The sequence below is a fragment of the Onychostruthus taczanowskii genome, unplaced genomic scaffold, assembly GCF_017590055.1.
Source record: "Onychostruthus taczanowskii isolate IOZ18803 unplaced genomic scaffold, ASM1759005v1 scaffold9, whole genome shotgun sequence".
Classification (NCBI taxonomy): Eukaryota; Metazoa; Chordata; class Aves; order Passeriformes; family Passeridae; genus Onychostruthus; species Onychostruthus taczanowskii.
In genome coordinates, this window is record NW_024506993.1 from 3,484,120 (window position 1) to 3,510,605 (window position 26,486).

Here is a 26,486-nt window from a genome sequence, read left to right on the forward strand (position 1 = left end):
AGACATTCAGGCCACACAACTCTTTACCAGAGCCAGGATTATAGATGAAGGCTTTCTGGCTTTTTGCCCCAATCATCCCACTGGACCACACTTCCACTCAATTGCTATGAATCTGTCACATATTAAGAATAATGACATTTTACATGTACTGCTGGCTTCAGGACTCTCTCTGCAAGCCAAAAGTCTTGAGCTGTTTTCATGAAACAAGGCATTTGAGCTTGGCTTTTGTTGATTCAAGTCTCTGTTGCTTTGTGCAAAGGGACAGAAATCCACTAAAATACCATTTCTCTGTGTATTGCTGTTATATTTTTAAGATTTTGTGCATGGACTGGATCATCTTACTATGGAAAGCAACTCAGTTATTCAACATCTGCATTGCAATATAATTTTTAATGCTGTCCTGTGGCCATTTCAATGCACATAATGTAATTACTGCTTCTTATTCACAAAGGCTCTTAAATTGCTGCCAGAATGTTATCTTAAATATTTTGCCAGCAGTGTTGGATTAGATAATACTTGTTTTACTGTCTTCTCTTAAAATCAGGTTGAATCATCTTGGAACATCAGGAAACTGAGTGCAACATTGTGCTGGCTGGAGGTAAGGTAAAAGTAAGGTTTTGTGTTGTGTTTTTACTGGGTTACTTGGGGTTTTTTTTTTGGTGTTTTGTGTTGGTTTTGTGCCAACTTTGCTCTTTCAGTATTGAAAATTAATTAATTGTATATCCTGTTTTTAATGGTACCAGAAATTGATTTCTGGGCTCCAGAAGTTAGTGGGCAGATGTTGCTTTACCTGCCCCCTTCTTTTCAGCCATACTCTTGGAATAATAAAGGTTGGAAAAGACCTTTAAGATCCTCAGGTCCAACCATTACCAGCACAATCACCGTGTCCACCATTAAACCATGTCCAAGTGCCACATCCCTCTTTGAGTTGCTGCTCATCCTTTGGAACCAGCAGAGATCAGAGGAAAGCCTGAATTCCATCTCTCCACGTTCAGGTTGTTCACTGAAAGCACCCAGGCCTGTGCAAAGAAATTGTTACAGACCTGGGGGTGGAAAGGCCTGGACCTGGCCTGAAATCCATTAATTCTTAAAATGCAGGAAGGTGGAAAGGCCTGTCCCAGCTCTGAGCCGAGTCTGCTGAGGCAAGTCTCACTTTGCAGGATCAAAACTGAAAGTGGACAGAATTTTTGGGTCCAGTCCTTCCATCTTTTCCACTAGTGTTGAATGTTATATTCAGTTATAACTTGTCTTCTGCCAAGGTTTTCTTTTCTTTTGAGTTCTGCAGTAGCAGGTTACAAAGGAGTGCAGTTAAAATGCCCTGTCTTAATTCACTTTTTTTTTTTTCCCCCATATCTATGTCCTAACATAGTGAAGGAGTTTTCTGCACGTGCTTACCCTGTGATGGAGCAGTTTTTGGTGCAGCCTGTGCAGTGTATTTCACACCTAGAAAACTCACAGTCCTGGCACCAAACTCTTAATAACTATCTCTGTTAGACAGAGCAGTTTTTGGTGCAGCCTGTGCCAGCAGTGTATTTCACACCTAGAAAACTCACAGTCCTGGCACCAAACTCTTAATAACTATCTCTGTTAGACAAACCATTAGGGCTGGGAGTTTTCATCATTCTGTACAAAAAAGAATGCCTCAGCTCTGGTTTGTTTGACTGCCATTTTGCTGGCCATGACATGTACACACCTTAGCCTCTAAATATTCAATCACAAACCATAAATGATTTAAATGCTTGCTGGTGATCCATTAAAATGAACAATGGGTTGAGGTAGACACAGAATGCAAAGAAGTGCTGGCTGTCAGCAAAGTGCTTTTATTAATTTTAATAGATTGAGAGTTCAAGATGAAATAGGTATTTTTTTTTTTAATTCATTAATAAATGGAGCATTTTGTCTTGAAAAGTGAAAGCTGGAAGGGAAATCATTTTTAAGAAAGTCTTTAATAACTCCTTAATGCCTCTGGCCTGAGTAAATTAGAGGTGTTCCTCACTCATGAAGGAGGACAATGAACTGTTCTCCCCAGGCAGGTATATTTATCCCTGTCTTGAATATCTAGAATTTTCATGAAAAGCAGAGTCATGTATCATTTTTAAAGATCTTACATGTACACATGTATTTGGTTAATATCATGTGGATTTAATTTTCCTTCATTCTTAAAAGGCTTTTTATAGCTTCTCCTTAATATATGTAATAATGTGGGACAGATGTAATTTATTGCTTTAATCTAAAGGATGGCAAAGTCTTGACTGAGATGTTATATTCCAGTGTTCTCTACAGTTTTTTTTAATCCCAAACCACTAAAATGTACAGGACTTCTGTTATCTTGCCATGCAAACTCAGTGTGCAGTGTCTTGTTTCTATTTAACATGTACATTTCCATATCTATTCAAATACAGATTTTTAGAGGTATAATAAATCAAAATGTGCTTTCCCCCCCCCCATTCTGCTATGGCTTTTTTCCTTAAATGAAAACAAACAAGCACACGTACTAATGCAGTTTTTCACTGATGCACACAGAATAATGCAGTTTTTTCACTGATGCACACAGAGTTTCTCCAGCATCCATGATGTCCTGGTATCTTTTGGAAGAAGAGTGCTGTGCTATCCCCTGTACAGGCATTTTGAGCTGGTGACACGTGCCTGCAGTGACACAGTCATGATTCTGCAGCTGGGTGAGTGTTTAGGGACTGGAAGTTGTACAAACCATCTTCATACCTTGGCTTGTTCAAGTTACCTGCAGCTTCTCTATTTAGCATGAGTTACTTTGAGAAAAGCATTAGATTTATTTTTTGGACAGAAGGATCACTGAGAATCAGTGCTTCAGTGGTTTATTTTAAATGTGAGTTGCAGGATTAAAAACCCACACAAATGGCAATATTAATCTTTACTACTGCCAAAAACTGTTGCTGATTGAAAATCCCTTTGACATTATAACAGTCAGGGAGTGAAGTTTTAAGGGAAAGATGGTTGCTGTCCCTCCTCACTTATCTGCACTGCCTTATGTTGCTGTTCATAAGTGTGAAAAAGAAAATTCTGATAACAAAACTTCAGTGATGCAGTGCTGACAGCCTTTGGGTTTTTTTTTTCTGAGCAGGATACAGTGAGAGGTAAGAAATTTGCTTTTCTTTTAATGTCACAATGGAAAGTGGTGTTGCAGTGAACATTCAGTGATCCAGTGAAATATTGCCTGACTGGGTAAGTTATTACCAGGATATTCTAATTTAAAAGTTTGTAGAGTTCTTTTCTTGTGTTCTCAGAATACTGTTCCATTAAAAAGAGAATAACAGCAAAGTTCAGTTTGTCTTTAGATGACTGCTCCTCCTTCAAAATGTGGAAAAACACAGAAGTCTGTGGGGGGGGAAGAGAATGTAAAATAGAGATATATGACTTAAACTTTCCTTCCAAATACACAGGATGAAAGCTGGTAGAATTTCATGATGGTGTAAAATCAGATTCAGAATGTTGTAATTTAAAAGTTTGTAGAGTTCTTTTTTGGTGTCTCAGAATACTGTTCCATTAAAAAGAGAATAACAGCAAAGTTCAGTTTGTCTTTAGATGACTGCTCCTCCTTCAAAATGTGGAAAAACACATAGAAGTCTGTGGGGGGGAAGAGAATGTAAAATAGAGATATATGACTTAAACTTTCCTTCCAAATACACAGGATGAAAGCTGGTAGAATTTCATGATGGTGTAAAATCAGATTATCATATCAAATGGCACATACAGAGCTGGGGTCAAATTTTATCCTCATTTTGAAAGAGTCTGTGGGAAGAGGACTGGATTTCTGAGTCTGTAAAATTGAGGTTTCAGACTGTTGTGTGGCAGCTCTCAGCAAGGAGCTGCAGAAGGATCCAGTGATCTGCAGACACCTTCTCTGACTTTCCTGTTGCACACACTGGAAGCTTTTTTTTATTCATGGTTTTAAACACAACTAGTGGGATTTTTTGAATAATCAGGAAGTAATATTTGCACATAAAAAGCAGTTTATTTATTGATCAGTATAATGCAGAGCTGTAACTATGCAAAAAGTGTTAAATATCATGGGCCCATGTTCTGAAAGCAGACATTTGATAGTTTGCCTGATGCAGAATCGCCTGTTTCAAGTCTGGCAAGATTTGCAGCCTCTCATTAGAGACCCATCAAGCTACTATAATCCAGAACTTTGAATTTATGAAGAAAGACATTTTTAGTTGGGAATTAGTGTAACATTCACTGATGTACATTGTTACTTGGCAGATGAGTAACAGGAGTGGATGTTGGAAATGGTTTGGGCTGACAGCTTGACAGCTGGAACCTGAAAAAATCAGCAAAATTTTAATTCCACACATCACTTCTTTGTAAAAGAGCACACTTCTTTTTAGTCAAAATAGTGATGTTTGACAAGCATTGATGGGGATACAATTTAAAAGTTACTAGTTATATTTGGGGTTTTAGGTTTTCTTTGCTGACTTGGTTTCCAAAACCAGTGGGGTTTTTCTGTTCTGTTTGCCATGGCTTTTTGCTCTCCCCATTCTTCCTCCTTATTGCTATCTTCCTCACCCTTAACTTTCACTCTCTGGCTGTATCTTTTTTAGCATGGAATTACTTACAAATAAGCAAACAAATTTTGTGCTTGAACAGCAGGGGGAGTTCTGATCTTTTTTGTTTCTTTTTTTTTTTTTTCCCCTCTCCTCTAAATCTGTAAAATGTAATTTCATCCCTGTTCAGGTTTCATAGCCTAGGAGGAGCCAGCCTCTTGGGAGAGGGTTATTAGATTCCATTTGCAGTGGTGGCTGTTTTCATTTGAATGTGGGTTTTCTTTCCCCACCATTAAACGGTGAAAATAATTTTTTTAAGTGTTCCAGCACTTAACCCTTTAGCAACTGTCATCAGAAAACTAAGGGGGGAGATACCAGCTAATTGGAATGTTGAATATGAAGGAAAAGTCAAACTGACAATGGAAGGTGTTATGGTTGTGCACTGAGAACACATTTTTCATCTTTTACTGTATTTATTGCCTGTGTGTCAGATAGCTCCTTCCTGAACATGAAGTGAGTTTTTTCTTTCATTTTGCCAAACTATTCTGTGACTAGCAGAAGTAGGAAAAGTTCTCCCTAATTCCAGGCCCTGGCCTGCTGTTAGGTAATCCTTACATTGCCTCACACAATTCAGTTCCATGTGCTTGGCCCTGCTGTGAGCTGCATGTTCCCAGCACTGGTATTTGTGTAGGCACAAAGGGAAAAATGCTTCTCCTAAGAGAGATGGTGGGGCATAACTTCTTGTTATTTCTGAGCTACTTTTCAGCTTAGTTTGTCTCTTTTTAAATGCAGTGCCTGTGTGTGCTGCAGTTTGGAGCAGGGGAGGAGCTGGGGGAAGGGGCTGCTTCAGCTGTGGAGAATTACACGCATGGCTGGGCCTCCAGGCTCTGGTCTTGCAGAGATTCCTGCTGAACCCAGGGGCTCCCCATCCCCAGGGATGTGCATGCTGGAGGACACAGTTACAGGGCTGCTGTTCCCAGCCTGGGAATCAAGCCCAGTTTCCAAGGAGGTCATGGATGCCGTGGTTATTAAACCCTCAGGTGGGAGAGGATGAAGATGATCTGTTATGATTTCTTGTGAATCACAAAAACAGAAATCTGCTTCCAGGAAAGGCTGCTGTGTTGAAGTGTCTGCTGGACATTCACAAGATTTTTATGGAGAGTGACCCTGCCTACATCCTTAATGATCTCTTCATTACAGACTACTGCATCTGGATCCAGAAAGTCAAGTAAGTTCTTCAGTAGTTGCTGATGTGGGAGATGTTTTTAGTATACTTTATCTCTGAACAAATATCAGTAAAATAAATTCTGTCTCCTATGTGTGGGAATGTGATCAGTTTTTCCATGTAGTAACTGTGTCTGTCCAGCACTTCTTGATACACAAGCAAAGATGTTCAGTGCATTTTTTTTTATACAGGGACACCATTGGAAAAGGGAGGGAGGAATTGGATTCTAAATAAAAATATGGATTTTCATTAATATATTAATAGGGGTTTTGGGAGAAAAAAACAGCTTGTGGGGATTTCTCATTCTATTGTGATCTTTCCCATGAAGATAAATGTTTATGTAGCACTTATGTAACTTCAGGATAAAGGCTGGAAGCAGCTTCCAGTTCACAACTGACAGCACATGCAAAGCATTCCCAGCTGCATGGAGCATTGATTTATGGGCTGTAGCAGTTGCACCAATTGATTATTAACACCAGAACAAGTGTCACAAATCCCCATGTGCTCTGTGCTCCTGCCCCTGCAGCTCTCCCTGGCACTGTGGGAAGCTTTGGCTTCCACTACTTCAAAGGAAGGAGGGATTTTGCCACCTCCAGACAAAACCCTTGTACTTCTGTGTCTCACCTGTGTTCTTTTAATGGACTCAGCATAGCTTATTTCCAGAGTTTTGGGTAGTTTGCAGCCAGACTGGTTGGAATACCAGCATGTTTTAATGGCTTAAAACCAAAAGTACCAGTAGGAAAACAGTGGGAAGTGGATTAAATGATTAAAGCAAAGCTGCATGTTCAAATCTTACTAAGCTTTATATTGTTCTTGTCAGATTTACTCTGTTTTTCGTACAGCTTTTATATTATTTTTCCTTCCTTTTTATACCTTCACAGCATTCTCTGAAAGCCACAAAAGGTGTGAGTTGGAACAGGCATGACTAATATACACACAAAAGATGTCATTGTCTTATTTGTTAATACAGCAATGCAGACTCCTGAACCAGTGGCTAAAATAGTCTTTGTATTTAACAGGAGCCTCTGGGGGATAAAATATCTGAAGTGCACAACACAGTGAGGGGATATAGAGGGAATTTGGTAATAATTGTGATCAGAAGGGGGAATGAGACAGAATTGAGGCAGCCTGCACAGGCTGTTATGTTTAGATGTGATCCAGAAGTGCTTCTTGGAAAATTAAAGATCCTCAGTTCATAGCTGTTCATGATTGTTTGTAGATGTTGATTCTTACTCTCTGTGTGCTTTCAGTGACTCTGTTCCTATAGCTAACAATACATAAAATAATTTAAAACAATTACAGGTATTTCCAAATATTTTGATTCATCAATCCTGCTGAATTCCTGAAACAGCCAGTTCATTTTACACTGTCAAATTTGAAGAGGTCTTTTTCAACCACACCTTAAATGTGTGGGAAATTCACCAAGTATGGGGAAATTCAGAAAAAGTGCAGTAAATAAAGGAGAAAGTTATTTCATGGGTCTTTCACAAAGAAATGAGTCATTAAGCAGTAATACCCTCTGCTGCCCATATCAATGAATATAATGAGTAGCAAGTCAGTCATAAACCCAGTTTTCTTTAAATCCAGCCCAGGAAAATGCACAGTAGCTATAAGTGACTGATAGATTAACACATTTCCTCCCAGACTCTCACATTATGTCCCAGTTAAGCAGAACTGACAGCTGCTGGAAAGAGGGCAATTAAGCTATCTTATTGTCAGAGTGACATGGCACAATGGCTGTCTGTCATTAGGAGAGCAAGAGAGAGAGAGAGGAGCTGCAGAACCCAGTCCTATTTTTAGGCCTGAATCAGGACAGCATTTAAGCATATGCTGCAGTCATTGCTGTGCAGTTCAGCAGTGTTTGAAGTTCAGCAAGTGCAAAGGGAATGGGAACACTTGGTTTTGTTCCTTTATGTTGAAGGGAACAGCGAAGCTCTCTTGTCATTCAGGGCATACCTTGACAGGGTGGTGATTTGTCTGTTCAAGCAAGGGGTCCCAGCTCCCCAAGGAGAGGCACCTGGAGAGGAGGATGGTGCATCTTCCCTTCCAGGGATGAAGGTTGTGACATCCCTCTGGTAATTCCCTCTGAAGCCCTGGCACAGGGTGCCCAGAGCAGCTGTGGCTGCCCCTGGATCCCTGGCAGTGCCCAAAGCCAGGTTGGACACTGGGGCTTGGAGCAGCCTGGGACAGTGGGAGGTGTCCCTGACCATGGCAAGGAGGTGGATTAGGGTGAGCTTTGAGTTTCTTTCCCACCCCAACCATCCTGTGATTCTATAATTGCTGTTGTGGTGGAAGAGTTTTGGGAGGGGAAGGTGTTTATAGATGTTACTGTGGTGGTCTTTCAGTGTTAAAGTTATTTCCATCTCCAGTCAGTCTGGATACTTTCCCTGTTTCGTTTCTTAACTATTATTTCCTCCATACAGGCTTTATTTACTTCCTTTGTCTCCATTTCCTCCTGTCCTTTTGTGGCTGAGGATAATCTCAAAATCCATGGATGGTTTTCCTTCTCCTTTCCCTGTAAGCAACAAACTCCTGGTGGAGGTTGGGGCCTCTGTTTAAACAGTTAAAACAGACTGTAGGTTCTTTTTAGTGCTGAATCTGGGCACTTCAAAACCAGCTGGAAACAAGCTCTTCAGCTCACCTGTGCTGGCACAGATCTCTGGGTTTAGAAGAAAGTTTGGCACAAGCAAAACCATAATGGATAGTGAAAGAGAGCACTCAGTCCCATTCCAGATGAAGAGAAACACCCCTGGTAGGTACTAGCTTTTAAATATGCCATGTGGAAACAAAATCCTTATAGCCAGCAGAGTGTCAATAGCTGATTACAAATTTGGTTTGAGATCATAGTTTGGCTGTGGGTAAATTAGATGAATAAGTGAATGTGTCACTGGGCTGGCAAAAGCTGATTTATTTTAAGCACAGTGTATCCAGAACTGGAAATTATGAAGGTGCTGAATAAAACACATACAGGTGGCTAATAGTCAATTGGGGATGGGGAGTACAAGCTGGGTCTGGAATTCTAAGGATTTTTTTTAGGTTTTTTTTTTTCCCAGTAAAATTACTTTATTCAGGTGCCTGTTACTAAGCAAAAAGTAGATTCCAAAATGTCTTAGACACTGGAAGATATTAGCAAATGTAGCTAAAATGTCATCTCTCTGCTTGCAATCTTAAAGACAGTTTCACCTGCTTTCTAGGTTCTTAGTATTTCTCTTCAAGCTGCTAGTAAAGTGACTATTAATAATTCCATCCATTGTGTAAGGTGGCATGTAAATCCTTTTAAGTGTTGTTAGGTTTAGAAGAAATGGAGCATGTTGCTCAGCCAAACTTATCAGAAAGGAGGGAAAAGTAAATGTTAACCTGGGTAACAAAAGCTTGACAAAGACCTATGAAGGCAGCTTGTGGTAAATCTCAGCAGGTGGTGTCAACATTTCTGTTGAAAAGCCAGATGCAGCCAGATGGAAAATTGCATCTTTAACCCCTGAGGTCATAATGACATGTCATCACTTCATTTGATCCCCCTGCTAAGTGAGCTTATCATCCACCCTGCTGTCACTTCTGTTATTGCTTTCATTTCCATAATAAAATTAAATTTAATTTGCCTGGTTTGCGTGCTTTTGTTCTTCAGGTCCGAGCTTTTACAAGCCACTCTGATACATGTGGCAGCCTTTCTGAGGTGAAATTAGAACTGAATTTTTGTTCTAAGACTGGGGTTTTCTCCATCTTTCACACCTTCCTTGAGGCAGAAGGGGATGAAGGAGAGGAGAAGGGTTTTTGGGGAACCCACTGGTTGGTTGATGGCTGCAATATGGGCAGCTGGGACCAGGGCAGTCCAGGTGTGCATTTGGTGCAGGAGAGCTTTTTCTCCCTCCTGTTAGTCTATGTCTGTGACCCCACAGGAGCTGTGTCCTTTAGAGAAGTCAGAAGAGTTTACCCACTGTCTCTTGCTGTGCTGAGGTTCCTTTGTGTGGCCTGATGTCTTTCTGCAGTGTTTTGTGTTCCCCTTTGTGCCAGGCTCTATTCACATGGGGGTTTTTGGCTGCTGTTGAACACATGTGCCTGCTGGCTGTGGCACGGGTGGGAGGCTGAACAGCTTCCTCGAGTCCTTGGCCAGGCAGGCAGTACAGGCAGTTCTGCACCCCTGCTCAGGGAACAGCTCCAGCCCATGGCAATTTAAAGTATTTTTACCTAATACTGACATGCATATTTACTTTAAACGTGTACCGCTTTAATATTGGTAAATGAGTATTATCTGTGTTCCTGAACTGGAGGTGAAGCTGTGAGTGTTCCTGGCAGTTTTCCAGGGTTTGGTGCTCTCAGTATAGAATCACAGAATGGGTTGGATTGGAAGGGACTGTGAAGATCATCCAGTTCCAGCCCTTTGCCATGGGCAGGGACACTTCCACAAGACCAGGTTACTCGTCCATCCAGCCTGTCTGTTGTACAGTTGATTTTTTTCTCATAGGGTTATATGTATGATGTGTGCAGGAGAATGTTTGATCCCATGTATGTTTTTCTACTTTCTAACTTAACATAAGATTATAAAGATCATTGTTTGTGTTGTATTTTGTAGTAGCTTCAACACGTGCAGTGAGGGAGAGCTGTGAGCTGAGACAGCTGAGCTGTTAAATTGCCTTGCTGTGTTCTTTGGAACTGTATCTGCAACTTGCTTTGTTATCCTTCACAAATACGTGCTCTGCACCCTGTGACAAATGTGATGGTGCTAATTTTGGTGACTGTAGGTGTAACGTGCCAGTTGGAGCATGGACTCCTTGATTTAAAGTGAAAACCAGGATTCCAGGTGGCATTTATACAGTCTCTGTAGAAGCTGCTGTCTTCATTGGTACTAACTAATTTAAAATCACATACTCCTGAGTGTGTCATATTTGCTTCTTCTGGTTTGCAGGTGAGACAGCCCCTGAAAGGTGGGTTGGCCTCATAGGTCTGTTTTCCTTTTCATCTCTTCCTTACAATGGAAGCCTTGTCCTTGTTACACTGTAATTACCCAGTCTGAAGCCAGCAGGGAGTTGCTGCTTGATGTGTAGGATGTGAATTTCTCCTAAATAAATGTAGGATTAATTACATTCACAGCATGTCACGGAGGTGATGAGATCGACTGTGATTGTTCAGGCCCCCTTTTCTTTTCCCCAGGTTTTCTGAATCCCCTGTTTAATCAATACAGTGTAATGTTGGCCTGATGCTGCAAAGGCATGAAGGAGTCCAGGACTCTGAGAAAAAAAAGATTTGTAAGATACAGGATTTTTACTGCCTGTCTCACATCAGATCCTAAAGTGCACAAGGGAGTAAAGAACTCAAATTTAAGTATTGTAGTCTCAGTCTATTGCATTGGCTTTACCTCAGGCTTTTGCTAGATTTGGGGAAATATTTTGTAACATATAAACATCTCTAAGCTTCTGTAGTCAAATATGATCTTTCAGTGAATGTAAATAGAATTTCAACATAAATTCCAATGGTGTGTTAAAATAATTTGTGAAATGGATCATTTATCTGCAAACTGAATAAATTTGATTTGGTTATTATTTGCTAAAATCTGGAAAACTTTGAAAAATGTTTCAAAGTGTGTAGAAAAGATCTTGATTGTGTCTCTTCTGCAGCTGTTTCTTCTTGGCATTTTTGTTTTCTTTAGTGTTTTGCTGTTTTGAAAAGCTCAAAACGCTTGAAAAGACACAAGCCAGGCTTTTAAAAGTCTTTTGTTATTTGCTTTTTGCTGCTTGTAGGGTTGATATTCATGGATTAATAGAATGGTTTGTGCTGGAGGGGACCTTAAAGGTCATCCTATTCCACCTCCTGCCATGGGCAGGAACAACTTCCACTGTCCCAGGCTGCTCCCAGCCCCAGTGTCCAACCTGGCCTTGGGCACTGCCAGGGATCCAGGGGCAGCCACAGCTGTGCCAGGGCCTCACCACCCTCACAGGGAAGAATTTGTTCCTAATATCCCATCTAAACCTGCCTATACTCATGAAGTCCTATTTCACCTTTATGGCACTTCCACGTTCCTAGGAAGGGTTTAATTAATTAATTAACCTGTGAAACTCAGGACTGTCCTACAAAATGAGGAGTGAAGGAAGTTTTCCTTGTAGTGTCAGCACCTCTGCTGTGAAAATACTGAGTTCAGGTAGGAGAATTCAGGAACAAAACTGTCCTAAAAGGTTTTCAAAGGGTGCACTGCTAATGTTAGTGTATTAAATTTTTGATTTGTGATGGGGGAAGAGGGAATGTGTTAACACATAATAAGAATGAATTGGTGCTTTAAAGCATTCTCAAATGTTAGAGAAATATGCTAATTTTCAGCTGTTAACCTCCTGGATCCAGCAGCCGTGATTCCAAAGAACAAAGGCATAAGCAGTAATATATTCTGGATGAAAATCCTGCCTCTTGGCTCTGTGGGATTAATCTGATTTGTACAGCACGTTTACAGCACTTCATCCAGTTGAGGCGTGAGGGAAAATGCCCCTGGTGGTGTTGTGTTACAGGCTCATGGGCAGCTGTTCCTGCTCTGGCTGGGTTTGGGTTTGACTTCACCTTCATTGCATGTCAGCCTTGGTTTAGTGGAGGCTGCAGTGGTTTCAGGTTTGATAAAAACTCCAGTTTGCAGAGTGTGTGGTGCAGAGAAAAGCCAAATGGCTTTCATGGTGCTGCTTTAAAAGCAGCTTTGCCATTAGCATGTGTTTTTAGCTTATGTTCTGCAGTAGCCAGTTGTGTTCACTTATCAGGTAGTGTAACAACCCCATCACAAAACCCCTTAACTTGATCTGTTTTGTTGTGAGAGGATTATATTTTTGACTGTAGCTTTTTAGTGATAATGTCATTGTGGGATGCACTAAAGCCACATAATTCTCTTCCCCCACTCCCTGCAAAACAAAAACCCTCCTACTTTGAAGATTTTTAATTTGAAGGCTATTCTTTCCTTTGCTGCTCTGCTTTGGTGAGAGCCATGCAGGTACAAGGACAAAGCCCAAAACCTTGGTCGTGGTCACACCTGGAACACGGTGAGGCAGCTGGGGCTGCGCCCTGACTGTCCTGAGAGTTCTTGCTGCAGAGCTCAGGACTACAATCCCCAATTACTGTAGCTCAGGACTACAATCCCCAATTATTGTAATTCCTTCTTAGCAGGTTTTACAAGCTGGCATTGCTGCTGCTGGCAGGCAGCTCAGTGTGCAGCACTGTTTGCTGCCTGCTTGGAGTGCTCGTGCTGTGCTGGGTTTGCTTCCCATTCACTTCCTTGGTGGCCTGGAGTGCTGAATTAACTTTGAGCTGTCCCAGCTGCTCTTACCAATAATGAGTGGCTGCTTCAGATGGTCTTTGAGATTAATTTAATGCATATTTAAAAATCTGTAAGAAAATACATAATGTGTCCTGTTAGATTTTTTTTCGTGGTGTTAAATGTTACTTATTTATTGAAAGGTGTAAAATGAATTGCCCAGGCTGCCCCAGACTGGCCATAAGTGCTTATTTGAACAATGTGCATTTTAATACAAGCGAGTCTAAAATGACACAATCAGTAAAAGCTTACAGAGCACAGTTATGGATTGGAGAATAAAAGACAGCTGAGGGCAACAGCTTCAGAAAAATAGGTTGGGTCATGCTTGAGAACTGTTTGAACCTGACCAGGTGAGAGGGTGAGTGCTCTTCAGCTGAAGAAGCAGAGTAGTATCATTTAGAAGAAGGAAGTGGCATGACCTTAAAATGCATCATTTGTAAGACTGTGTTAAAACACTGATTCTAGTGCTTGTTCAAAAAGATGTTGAAAAATGGAGAGGATTAAGGGGGGAAATACTTCATGAATGTAAATGTCTGAGTGACCTGTGTTAAGTCAAGACATCAAATAAACTTAGGAGTGCATTGGTAAGAAAAATTAAAGGTTGATTAGGACTTGTCTGTAAGTATGATGGGAGAGAGATTTCAGGTTTTAGCCATTGAGTTGTATTTTAAAAAAAAATCACACAGTCTATTTGAACAGGAAAAATTCAGACAGCAATAAATTTTCACATTTTCCTAGTGAAAAGTAATGGAGTTGACTCATTCTTCCTGTGTTGTTGGGCAATTCTGTACAGTCTTTCTTGTTTCTATCAAAATTGCGCAGCTCACATCAACACCTTTCGGTTCAAACCTGAGTTCTGGGTCTGATGCAGGAAGTATTGGAGATTCTGAGCAGTTTATTATGCTACTAAAACATGAAATGCTATCATTTTCCTTAAAGCTTAGGTAGGACTTCACCAGTTCATTAGAGAGTACATTGACTGTTGGTAGAACCCCCAGATTTATTTATTTTCATCCCAAGTTATCTGCTCTTACACCTTATTCTTGGATTTAAGAAGAATAACTAATAATTTGTAGGCACATTCTGTGTGTCTCCTCTTTCAGTGTTTTGATGCATGTTTTTAATACAGATACAATTTCTATTTGCTACCAATGCTTCTCCTTAGGTCCTGCATCTTGTTTGAGGCCTGAGCTGTCACTTCACATGTCTGTAAAGCAGGAGGTGCACACAGAGCACTTGTAAATAACAATATCCAACTAACACAGTGCTCTGACCTAAGAGCCTTAAGGCAGAACACTGCCCTGAGGGCTCAGAAAGGTGATAGACAGGTGTGTATTATACCAGAAATTCCCCCTCATGTATGTTTTAGCAAGCCCTGTAAAACACGGATTTTTAACAAGGGATTTAATCTCTCCTTCCAGCTGCTAGCTGCAGTTTCCTTTGATGTTTTTGCTCTCCTGCCCTCTGTTGTTTTTTCCTATTTATTCCATCACTTTTCTATAGCTCAGCTTCCTTCAGGCTGTGTCTGAATGCACCTTGCTGTGGGCAGAGAAGGCAAAGAACAAAGCCAATTTTTTCCCCCCTCAGGCTACTGCTTTGATTTTCCAAAGTTGTTGGGAGGCAGTTCCTGTGTGCCTGCAGAAGGGTCAGTGATCTGTGTCGTGTCTGTTCAGGCAGCACAGCTCAGCTGAGTGCATTTCTGCTTTGATGAGGGGGAGGATGAGCTCGTGCAGTCCTTGTCTTTCTGAGCAGGTGGAATTTGCTGCTCTGGTCCGAGGGGGAAGCTGAGCTCCAGGCTGGGGAACATCTTCCTGCTTTGTTTCCAACCTGCTCAGCAGCTAACTTAATATTTTTTTTCTATGAGGCATGATCATGGAACAGTTTGGGTTGGGAGGGACCTTTACAGGCATCCAGTCCAGCCCTGCTGCAGTGAGCTGGGACATCTTCAGCACAATCACGTTGCTCCAAGCCCTCTCCAACCTGGCCTTGAATATTTCCAGGGATGGAGCAGCCACAGCTGCTCTGGGCAGCCTTCTCCAGTGTTTTATCACCCTCATTGTTAAAAACTGTTCTTATACCTAACCAAGCCCTGCTGCAGTTTCAAACCATTCCCCGTGTTCAGTGGTTCCCCAGAGCAGCTGGGAGCAGGTGCCCGAGCATGCCGGGGGGAGCTGGGAGCAGGCTCTTCACTCCAGGCCCTTGCAAAAATCTGCTTTCCTGCCAGCAGCTTGCAAGATGGTCGGGTTTGGTGTCTTTTCCTGTTCAGACTGTGAGTTGAGGATGGACTGAGAGTGAGGGGGCTGCAGGTGGAGTTTTCCCTTCAGGTGTTCCGGGTGTCAGTGGCAGCGATGAAGCAGTGGAAGAGTTAAACTCTGATCAGCCCCACTGTGTTTTTGGGTGGATAAATCCATTGTGAAGGGGTAGGATCATGTTGGAGTAATGTTTGTAATTGTGCCTTTAAGCCTGTTGTTCCCTGCCATTGTTATTTTTGTAATACAGAACTTTGCTAGCATTGTCCTGAGACTAAAATTCACATTTTCTGCCCTGCTGTGTGAGTACCTTTCACTCCCATACTGTAACACAAATTGTCTAATCTGCAGCATGAGATGAGCTTTCTCCTAGATCACCAGCAGTGATGGTGAAGACCAAATTTTAGGTAATGGCAGCAAAGAAACTTCATGGAAATGGGGCTAGTACAGCTCAGTGTTCCATTTCTGTAACACAGCCAATAGTTCTATCATTTTATAAAATCTCTCTCTGCATCTGTTTTGTGGTGAGTTATCTATTCATCTTTCATTATTTGTGTTTATCATATATGACTTTGGAAGCTGTGCCATTACTAGATGTTTGGACTGGCTGCAACTTACTGGAGCTGTTTTGGCAACAGAGCTCTGTTAAACTATTCTTAAAACATATAAATACACTTCAGTTTCTTTTTATAGTGCAATATTAATTCCAAGTCTGTTTTCTCTTACGAATATTTTCATAATATCATCTACATAAGTAAGCTGTACTTGATTTCTTTTATAATCCATGAGCTGTTTGGTTTCAACTTATCAAAAAGACCAAGTAATGAAAGTAAGATGTTATATTGGAAAGCTTCATCTTTTTTTAAAATATTTATAAATGTGAAGTTCAGCTCATGCAGTATTTAGATTCATTATGAAAGAAGCACTGTGGAATTTCAGAATAAATAAGGGGGGAAAGTCACTTGAAACATTGAGACTTATTAACATAAAAGAAGTCACTTAAATTGAAATGCTGGTGCTGTTTTCTATTTGATTTATGGTTAACAAACTGTAATACTTTAAGCTATGTAGATAGCAGTTCATGTTTACAAGACTGCCAGTTGGATTGCAGTGTAAGTACATCATTCTCTTGGTTTCAGAATCCATGTAATGCCCTTTGAAAGCCAGAATTCCAAGATTAAAGCATTTTATGTTCCTCTTAAGCCCTCTGGATTCTCCCCATCAGCCGTTGTTTATGGGGCAGGGCTGTGTTTGGTCACCTGCACAGAAAGGGGTTTGTCATGCCCAGAGTAGTCTCCTGGTGCTGCATTTCAGCTTTTCTGCTCCTCTCCACTTGAAGTGGAGGCATGCTGCTCACAGGGAGATGCATTTTCCAGACTTTCTTGAACCCAGCACTGATTTTTCAGTGTGGTTTTCCTGTTTGCAGTGAAGATTTACTGTGCAGGGAATGCTTTTCCAGTCTCTGCTTGGTCTGGTATGTGTGAGGAAAGGAGGAAAAGAGACTATAAACTTCCTAGCCCAAGCCTTGTGCTCCTGTCCCTTCCCCACATCCTTTGACACCTCCACCAGGCACGAGGTGTATCCACAGCTGGAATTAGCATGGATCAGCTGGCTGGTGGGTGCCTGCCCTGGCCCCCTACAATAGCTGTGTCCCTGCCAGCCTTGTCCCAGGAGGCTCATTATTCATCCCTCTGCTTCTTTTCATGAAGTATGTAGGAATTCAAAATTCTCGTTGCTCTTAAATTTGATGAAGTTGCCTGCTGTTCCCAGGAGCTGTTAGAAGGGAAATGATTAACAGTCACTGTGCACATGGACACTGTAACTGTGTAAAGCCTGGTTATTTAGGCTAAAAATCAGAGTCCATCATCTTGAGAGATAGAAAGCAAGAATTCCTACCTGCAGTTGCACAAAAGATCTTGGGCAGACTGACAGCACTTACTTTTTTGAGTACTGACTTGAAGTTTAGAAATGAAGTAGTCTTTGATATGCTGGGGAGGTGGTTTGTTTCTTTCCTATGAAAACAGTGATTAATCCAGGACTAATTGCTGTGAACAAATGTTCTGTTTTTGCTGTTGTGTTTACATTCATCTGTCTTTTATTGCAGATAAGGTAGAAGATCAGTTAAAGTTTAGGTCAATTGTTACCTGAGTTCTGAAGAAAATGATCCTGTTTTTCCTTTACTAACATTCTTCCATTATCTTCTGTACTCATTGATCAGAGCTAATGATATTTTAATGGAGTTATTTATGGCTTCTCCCTCTTACTATAAAAGTGTATAATAAACTGAGCCCATGAAACTCTTGGATGGTTCTGTTTGTTTTTATCTCTGTTAATTGTATGACCTCGTCTGTGATTCTTTCAGCTCTCCTAGTAGAGTATGATGAGCTAACCAGCTAATAAAAGCTGGAAGGAAATTTAGTAGATGTTACTTATTCATATTTGTGATTATTATAAAATATTTTCTGTGCTCTTCTGAGTGAGGGCCTTTTGCTGCCATGGAAGGGTTCAGGTGCTGTGTGTATTTTTCAGTTCATGCCTTAAACTTCATGGTAGTATTGTGCTTTAAGTTTTAGCCTGATAGGAATAGTTGTGTTCCCAGATCTGGATGAAATAAAATCTGTGCACAGATTGCCCAAACTTGTGGGGAATTGGGGTAAAAGTCTGTAGTAAGTTACTTCAGCAGTAAAAACTGTGTAAAGTGAGTTGTTGTCATGGTCTGTAACACAGCAGTGTGCATGACAGGCAAAGTGGGTGGCACTATTAATACTTACCCAGATTATTTTCTGCTCTGAATTTCCTTCAGAACTTCCTTTGGAGTATTTTTGTTCCCTGATCCTGAACTTGCTTTTTCAAAGCTATTTCACTATGATTGGAGGTCACTGACTAGTGTATAATTGAAGTACTCATTATAAATAACCTTGAAAGTGAAATAATAAATGGTGAAGTATGTGAGATGCTATAAAACACTCTAAAAGGTGTAATTGAGCCTTAGTCTCTTGTCTCTGGGCAGATTCTGAGGCTCAAGTTCTTTTGTAACCCATGACTTTTTAAAGAGTGGTTTGGGCAAAATGGATGGTGCCTTTAGTGTGATGAGTTTCTTATTATTGCACCTAAATGTCCATTTATAAGGGTTCTTTTCCTGAACTGGAGGGGTTTTGTGATCTAACCTCATTGTTGGACCATTTATGCAATTTTGTGCCTGTTGACTCGAGCTGTTTCTGCATTAATGAATTCTGCTTTAGTATTCAATGCCATCATCATTATTGCTCTTGTGTCTTACCAGTCAGGCCTGATCAAACCTAGACTCTTTCATGTCTTGAATATTTTATTAAAATCAAATTGTCTGTCAATTCTGTATCATAAGAATTCAATCTTTTCTTTTTTTTTTTTTCTTTCAAGCTGCCTGAAAGTGCACATCAGGTGTGGAGGGATGTTTCTCATTGTTAGTTACCTTGCTGAAGGAATTGTGCTACTTTTGGGCTAAACCCTTGAAGTTTAAGTTCTGTTACAGCCATTGTTTGAATGTGCCTTCCTCTGCTTTATCCTGCACCCCTGGCTCTCAGAATATGCTGATCAGTGACCAGTTTGATCTCAGTTACCAGCTTCAAGCTTTCCCCAAAGATCACCAGTTTGGTTGCTCCAGTAGCTGTTTGAGACTAGATAGAAGCTGCATCTGAATTTTAGAGCAGAGCACAGTTTATTTTGTTCTTGATGGACTAGCTGGGTGCTTTGCCAGCTGTGTCATTCTTGTATGAGCTCGCTTTATCTTCTGCTTTTGTGTTTGGCTGTAACTTGTTGAGCTTTGTGCTTTGAGAGAACTTGAGCTGTAGACTTACTGCCATAGGGATATGAATGTACATCAGGATCCTGACAGAGTTCCATGGGGAACTCATCTGGCATTATCTGGATGTTGAACAATGTCTCTCTGTACCCCTGATGTCTGGGCAGATAAGGCTTGGGCTGGAAGACAGTGATGGATGGAATCCAGCAAGAGCCAGTGTGAGCAGGGGGAAATGAGACCATCTGAAGGGTGTGGAGAGCCTGTCCCTCTGCAGGTGCCCTTGTGTTCACTAGTGACAGACCCTGCAGAAACACCACTGATGTCCTATTGCAGCCCGTCCTCAACCAGTCTTGGTGGCAAGGCAGAAAATTTCATTTTTCCTTATAGTGTAACTGACATTTCAACGTCTCACAGATAGTAAATTTGCACACTCTCTGTATCTGAACTGCTGAGACTCTGGGATAATATCTGGTGATGTCTGAGATAATATTAACTCTAGAGTTGTCTTAATACTTGCAGTGCCTCTGGCTAAATGAATAATTGTGGGAAATTGTAAGCAGTGCTGCCAGCTATGTAATTTGGAGCTCATTTAAAGTGGGGATACTGGTCTGGTTGTATTGCTTGGTATCTTATCTGTTTTATCAAAGAAAGGGGCTGTCTGTGAAACTTTCTCTGCTGAGTTTTGCCAGGCCTTGTGGAGAAAGGTGGTGTAAATATAGCCTGATGCTTTCTCTTTAAATGTGGTAACTCCTTGTGTGTGAAAGATATAAAATTAAGGCTCTTGTGATGCAGCAGACAGGAAGCCTTTTGCTTAATGCAGCAGCTTTACTATGAGATGGACCCTGTGTGTCCGGAGCTCCTGCTGAGTGGAGATAAGTTAAATAACAGCCCTTTCTGTATGTGTCAGCCCTGCAGAGTGGCACAGCAGGCTGCTGGTTTGTGTTGGAATGTTTGAATGCATCCCGGGGAGCGGCAGGGCCGGACACAGCCCCGCGCCCTCCGCAGGCACGTCCGTGCTTGACACGGCTCTGCTGCCTCTGAGACTTGTTTATCTTGCCTGCGAGGCTTAAAGATAATTAATGTAAAGTGCTTCACACTCTAAAACAGGGCTTGTCAGCCCTGCCAGCATGGAGCACTGATTCCCACTGGCACGCTGAGTGGGCCCTAACCACATGTGAGCAGCATCGCTTTTAGCTCATTCCAAGATCAGTTGGGTCCCATTCGAGCACCAGGCTGGCCAGCAGAGCTGCTGTCAGTGTTTGTGACACTGAGGGTCCTGTGCTTGTTCCTTTTCCTGCTGTGCTGGGGCAGCAGCAGCTTGGTGTGCCCTGGCAGCTCTGAGCTGTCACTTGGCTGGGATGAGCCAGGGGAGATAGCAGGGGAGACTTGGCTGGGTTGTGCCGTGTCTTACACCTTGTTTACACTGGGTACTTCAGAGCAGGGGATGTTTGTGTACGTCTGTGAATGCAAAGCCCAATTGATGAGCCAGTAGAAATAATCCTTCTATTGTTTACAAAAACAAAAGCAAGCTGGAGCTTGTGCCTGTGCAGGAAAAGTCACTTTCCATTCCGCTGTGTGATGTTACTGAGTGCACTTTGAGAGGCTGTGCTGCCAGTGTGAATCTTTCATAGAACCATGGAATGCTTTGGGTTGGAAGGGACCTTCAAGATCAGCCTTTTTCAACCAGGGACACCTTCCACTGTCCCAGGCTGCTCCAAGCCCTGTCCAGCCTGGCCTCGGCCACTTCCAGGGATCCAGGGGCAGCCACAGCTGCTCTGGGCAGTGACATTGACTCCCCTGTTTGCAAATAATCTGCAGAGTGTTTTAGATCTGTAATTCCCCTGCCATGATTGGGTATGCAGTACCACCATCGTTCAGAATGAGGAGCAGACTGCTGATTTTTATATTTACAAGTTCTCTTTGAGTTGTTTGGTCTTTTTAACATAACTGCTAAAACAAGAGTACTGCATGTAAGGGAAGTACCAGGCAGATGGGAAGGTCTGAGCTATTAACACTCTTTCTTTAACCTTTTTCCTTACATAGTGCTGACTGATGGACATAGTATACAGAAGCATAATTTTTTTTTCTTCATCATTTGGGAAAAATGAGAGGATTTGGTGGCTGGATGTACTCCCCTCCCAAGTCCTGCATTTGTTTTATACTGTCAGTGGCTGGGTTGTTTTTTGTTTTCCAGCTTATGTGAAAGCTTCCTTGGAAACAATCAAATCCCTGATGTCTGTCTGCAGTGAGACTTCTTCCTCACAGCTCTATGTTCTGGAGATAACAGCTGTCTTGGCTCTTCAGATCCTGTGCTCTCTGTACTCCCTGGAACAGAAAGCAGAACTGGAGCTTGTAGGAGTTCAGCTTTACCTGGAGTTGTGTCCTGCTCTGCTCCCACCCTGCTTGTCACTCGTGTCCCAGTCCTGCACTCAGTGCCATCACCAGCTCTTCTCTTCATGCTGCCACAGGTGGCCTTTGCTGTAAACCTCTAATGATCTCCCTTTCCTGTTGCCATAATCCTCTTTTTATTTTTCTCAGAGTTCTATCCATCTCCCTTTATTTGTTAAATCTCCTTTGATTCTTTGTTCTTTTTCAGCCCAGTTTCACTCCTTTATAATCTAAGATCTGTAGAACAAGATTTTTTTTCTTCTTCTAGCACCTGAAGAAACTCTCCTGTGCCTAGACAAGGATTACTGCAGTTCTGTCTTGGAATTTTAATTCCAGACTGCATGGACAAGCCCCGAGATGCTTCTCTTATCTGTTCCTCAAAGCTATGCATTAAACAAAACATGCATCTGATCAGTTTAACCTGTAATTAAACATTTTCCTTAAGCAACTGACATTGTGATAACTAATAATTATCATGTGTAGCACCTTTAAAACCTATTATGCATGTTTATGTAAGAACACTATTACCATAATAATAAGATATCATTACCACAAATGTGCATACTGAATGAGCATGTCTTAAAGTAATCATGGATTCCATTAATCATACTTGAAAAATTAAAGTATTTGCTGTCTAATCTCTCAAACACTACTCAAAAGGTTTTGGAAACAGCAGGGCCTGTTTACTGCAGGTCTCATACACAAGATCTTGTTTCTGGTGTTTCATTTTTGTTTTCCTGAATTGTTGCTTGTCTTTCACCTTAGGAAACCATCAGCTCAGAGACCCACGGCCTCCCTTTGAAAGCATCTCCATGCTGATTTTTAGTCTGCTTGCCTTGTTTTTTGTCCAGGGAATGCTGCCACCTTTTCTTAAGGCTGATGTGAAATGCACTCCTGAAACTTGGTTCTCCTTCAAATTAGATAATTGCCTTAAAGGAGATGAACTGATGGCTCATTGTAATTCTCTTAGTCCCTTGTACAGGGGCAGAAAAGAAACAGCCCCATTCTTCAGGTGTTTTGTTGTTTGGTTTTTTTTTAAATACAAGATTGCAGAGTTGGGGAGCAGAATTTTTTGGTTTATGTATAAAATTGTTAAGGGGTGACAGTTTTGAGTTTGTCTCATATTTAAAAGTTGAGCTCTGTAGATTCTGATGGAGACTGGATGAGAAGAGAGAAAGTTGGGAAGAAACATTTGACCTACTGAGAAAACAAATGAGACTTTTTGTAGTCAGAATATTTGGGGTTGGAAGGGACCTTTAAAGGTCATCTAGTCCAACCCCCTGCAGTGAGCAGGGACAGCAAATACCTGATATGGCCAAGAGCTAAAAAAACAACTTAATTGCTTTAGGGAAATGATTCTTTTATCTGTCAGCAGGACCACTTTGAATTTAGTAGCATAATGTGTGTCGAGTCAAACAAGTTCATCACTGTGTGTTTTCTTCCTTAACACTTGGCATTAGGTAACCTGGAACAGCAAAGTATTTATTAATGCCAAAAAAGCACATTATGTCATACAACTCCTTAATACTTGGTGCAGTTCTGTGATATATTTCTGTATCTTAATATATAAACTGCATTATAAGAAAGGAGAGGATTTTAAGGACTGAGTCTGGAGTAGGGGAAATAGGCATGAAAAGGTAGAAAAAATAGGCAAAAAGAGGAAAAAGAAAAAAAAAAACCATATAGAATTACAGAATAGAGTAGAATTATAGAATATACTTACAGAAGTTGACAGATACAATGGAAGTGTGGGGAGAAACAGGACTTTGAAAATTGCTTTTCTGTCATAATGGCAGCAGTGAAACAGGGGTGAGACAGGCAGTGGGAACTGGGGGGAAATTGTTGTGGCAGAGGGTGTGTGGTGAGTTTCTCATGGTGTCAGTGGAATGAAAGGGAGCCACGTGAAAAGGGACAAAACAGGATTCTGTGACAGGGCACAGCCAGCCCGTGGAGCTCCTGTGGCTGTGGACAGGCAGGACCTGGAGAGGAAAAGGAACTGAACCTTCATGGCCTGAGCAGCTCTCCCTGGGGAAGGGGCACGTGCACAGACAGTTAGAAGGAAGGAAAGTAGCTGTTGGAAAATCAAAGCAAAATGCTTTCTGAAAGGGATATAAACTCCTGTGACCTGGGGTGTAAATCAGCTTCTCCCCAGCCTGCTCAGGGGGCAGATTTCCCTGCAGCCTCTTGTTCTGTTCCCACCTACCTGCAAGGCTCCGTGAACCTCTCAGTGCATCACTTGGCTTCTTTTCCTTTCTCTTTTCTGATGGAGCAGGGAGAATGCTTGCTTTGTTCCCAATTAACTTGGCAATTTCTCAAATCCCCCAGAACTTTCCAAGAAAAATGCAAGTCCTTGACAAAAAAATGGAAATAAGTTGCCAGAAAGAAAACATTATTCTAATAAGTTTTTAAAAATTGGTACCCCTTTTTTTTATCAGAGTCTGGTAGGATCATGTTACATTTAATTGTTAGCTTTAGATTTGAAAATTCTAGAAATATAAATTGTTTTCTGTTGCTTTACTTCTGGGAAAATAATTTCACAGTTTCCTGGTCGGTGGGTTGAACTAAGGAAGTCTAGTGTGTTTTATTCCAAGTTTCTAAAGCATTTAAATGTTGCCCTGTCTGTAAAACGTGTAAGAAGCTGCATTGAATTTCCCTTCCCCCACTTAAAAATGCAATTCCTTTAGGAGCAAAAAAAAAAAAAAATAGAAGCATCTATGTTATACTGAGTAATTATGCCCCCTGGGAAATAGAATATAAAGATCTTTAAAATCATTCAAGTGAGAGAAGAAGCACTTTAACTTTTGCCTCGCAGGAGCCGTGTATTACATCCCAGCTCCTTGCTCCAGTGTCAGTGTGTGGTGCCTTGCAGGTTCACAGCCCTGGCAGAGGAAATGAAACCCAGTCAGTTACTGCAGGATTTATAGCAGACCTGCTGCTGCAGGAAGTGGTGAAAAGCTGATTGATAGTCTGAGGCAAAACTCCACAACAAGAAACAGGATGTATGTTTGGCTTTTTATACCCCTTTTCCCCTCTGCCCTCACCCCCCTCCATTCCGAGGCACTCTCTTAATTTCAGTCTCTGTTTATAAATCCATGGTGCCCTTTTCTGGTAGAGCACGTGCTGGCTTCCCACACTCCAGGAAATGGATGGGGCTGCACCACAGATTTGAAGCCAGTGTGGTGTGTCTGCTTTATTAGGGGCATTTATCTAAATGCTCCTGCTACTCCTGCTGAATGATATTTCAGCTGAATTCCAAGTGAAGGGTGAAGTTCAGCTGCAGCCAGAGTTACTGAACATCTGTGATGGTGGGTGAGCAGGCTGGGTGGGAGAGGAGGAGCCTGGATCACTAATCAGAATGTTCTCCTGGTTCATATGCATTTCACAGATATATCTGGGAGGGTAGGAAACCAAAGTTATTTTGCTGCACATAAACTCCATCCAGCCAGCCCTGTGCTTCAGAGTGTGCAGCTAAAGACAGCAAACCTGGAAAGGTTTGCTCTGAATCCTCCCTCACTGTGCACTGCTGAAGCATCCAGCAGCAGGATCTTTCAGCAGGGGATCCTCAAAGCCTTTCAGTGGGATATTGTCTAACCTCATGGGAAAAGCTACCCTAAATAATTGTAATTAGGAGTCCTTCTGATTGTTTTTCCTCCTGTGACATCCACTTTTAAAAGGAGTTGCAGGAGAAAGTTGTTTGCATACCAAGCAAATGGAAGAAGTGTTTAAGATGGGTGTTCTCGTTATCAAATGGGAAAGTTCTGCTTGTCAGGTTCAATAACATATCTTGTTCTTTGTTAAAGGTCAAAAAAGTTGGCTGCACTCTGTGAGTCCTTGCAGAAAACCACGCTCAGCAAGTCCCACATGGGGCTGGAGCTGGAAGAGCTGGAAGCAGCAGCAGTGCTGGTACAGGAGGAAGAGAAGGCGTTAAAAGCTGCTGGCACAGTTTCCAAGCAACAGCTGCTTTGCTCCGAGTCGGAGACAAGTGACTCTGAAGAATCCAGCAGCACTTCATCATCTGAGACAGAAGGCTCTGATTCAGATGAGCAGGAGTCCTCGACCAGCGAAGATGGGGAAATAAATTCTTTCCAAGGCACGCTCCAGGAGGAGAGGACAGCTCCACTTATTGACTGTAATGGATTGAGGCAGGGCACAGACACTTTGGCGATGGAGGTCGGGGATGGAAAATCAAAGGATTCCTTGCAATCTACGACTGCTCCTGGAAAACTGGTGGAAGAATTAGAAATGCAAATGCAGTCTGCATTGAGACTTTCAGAGCAGCCTGAAGGATTGGCTACTGCAGGCTGCATTTCACAGGAACAAGAAGAAAACCCTGTACCCGAGCCTGACAGATTTTCAGAAGATGCTGCTGGGAAGGGAAATTTCTTGGAGGTGTCTCCCAAGCCAAACCCGTTGCTTTTTCTCTGCAGCACAAATGAAGATGAAGACTAAAGGACTGTGCAGGAGCACAGTGTGACCCAGGAGCTCACAGCTTGTTCTAGAATGAGCTGTCCCAAGGCTGTCCTGTGCTGCACAAAAATGTTTTTCTTTTTTTGTTGGCGGACAAGACTGCTTTGAAAAGAATTGATAGGACTGTGTGATACTCTCGCAGTTAATTTTTATTTTCCTCCAACAGTCTCATATTTGATGTGAAAATGTATAATTTCAATAAACTTCTAGAAACTGTTTTCATTAAGCTTATTCAGTGATAGAATGATGTCCTGATCAAATACAACTGAAATTACTCATTTTAATTTTCTCTAGCTGTTGGGATTTACTTGAAAAATATCCCCATTGTGTTTGTATAAATTTGTTTATGACATTGTACTCTTATTTTAAAATGCTTCATAGCAAACCATTTCAAATAATGGTTACAAGTTTAAAAGTTTAAATAGTGACGGCAAATTATTTTGAATTATATAAATTCTGTATTTTTTGTACAAAATAAAGGAAATTTCTACGCCATCAATACAAGATCCAGTGGTTGTGTATTTATGTGTAAATATAAACTTCTATAAGTTTATATTTTTGCAGTTCTTCCTCA

At 41.5% G+C, this 26,486-nt stretch overlaps 1 protein-coding gene across 1 annotated transcript in view; it reads left to right on the top strand.

The window, feature by feature from the left end:
• SHQ1 (SHQ1, H/ACA ribonucleoprotein assembly factor) overlaps positions 1-26,272 on the top strand; it is a 38,749-nt gene extending 12,477 nt beyond the window's left edge. The window contains exons 9-12 of the mRNA XM_041425864.1: positions 545-598; positions 2,555-2,678; positions 5,631-5,751; positions 25,246-26,272. Of these exons, the coding sequence (XP_041281798.1) occupies positions 545-598; positions 2,555-2,678; positions 5,631-5,751; positions 25,246-25,894 (948 nt within the window). The 3' untranslated portion in view covers positions 25,895-26,272. The remainder of the gene's footprint in view (positions 1-544; positions 599-2,554; positions 2,679-5,630; positions 5,752-25,245) is intronic.
• The last annotated feature ends 214 nt before the right edge of the window (positions 26,273-26,486 follow it).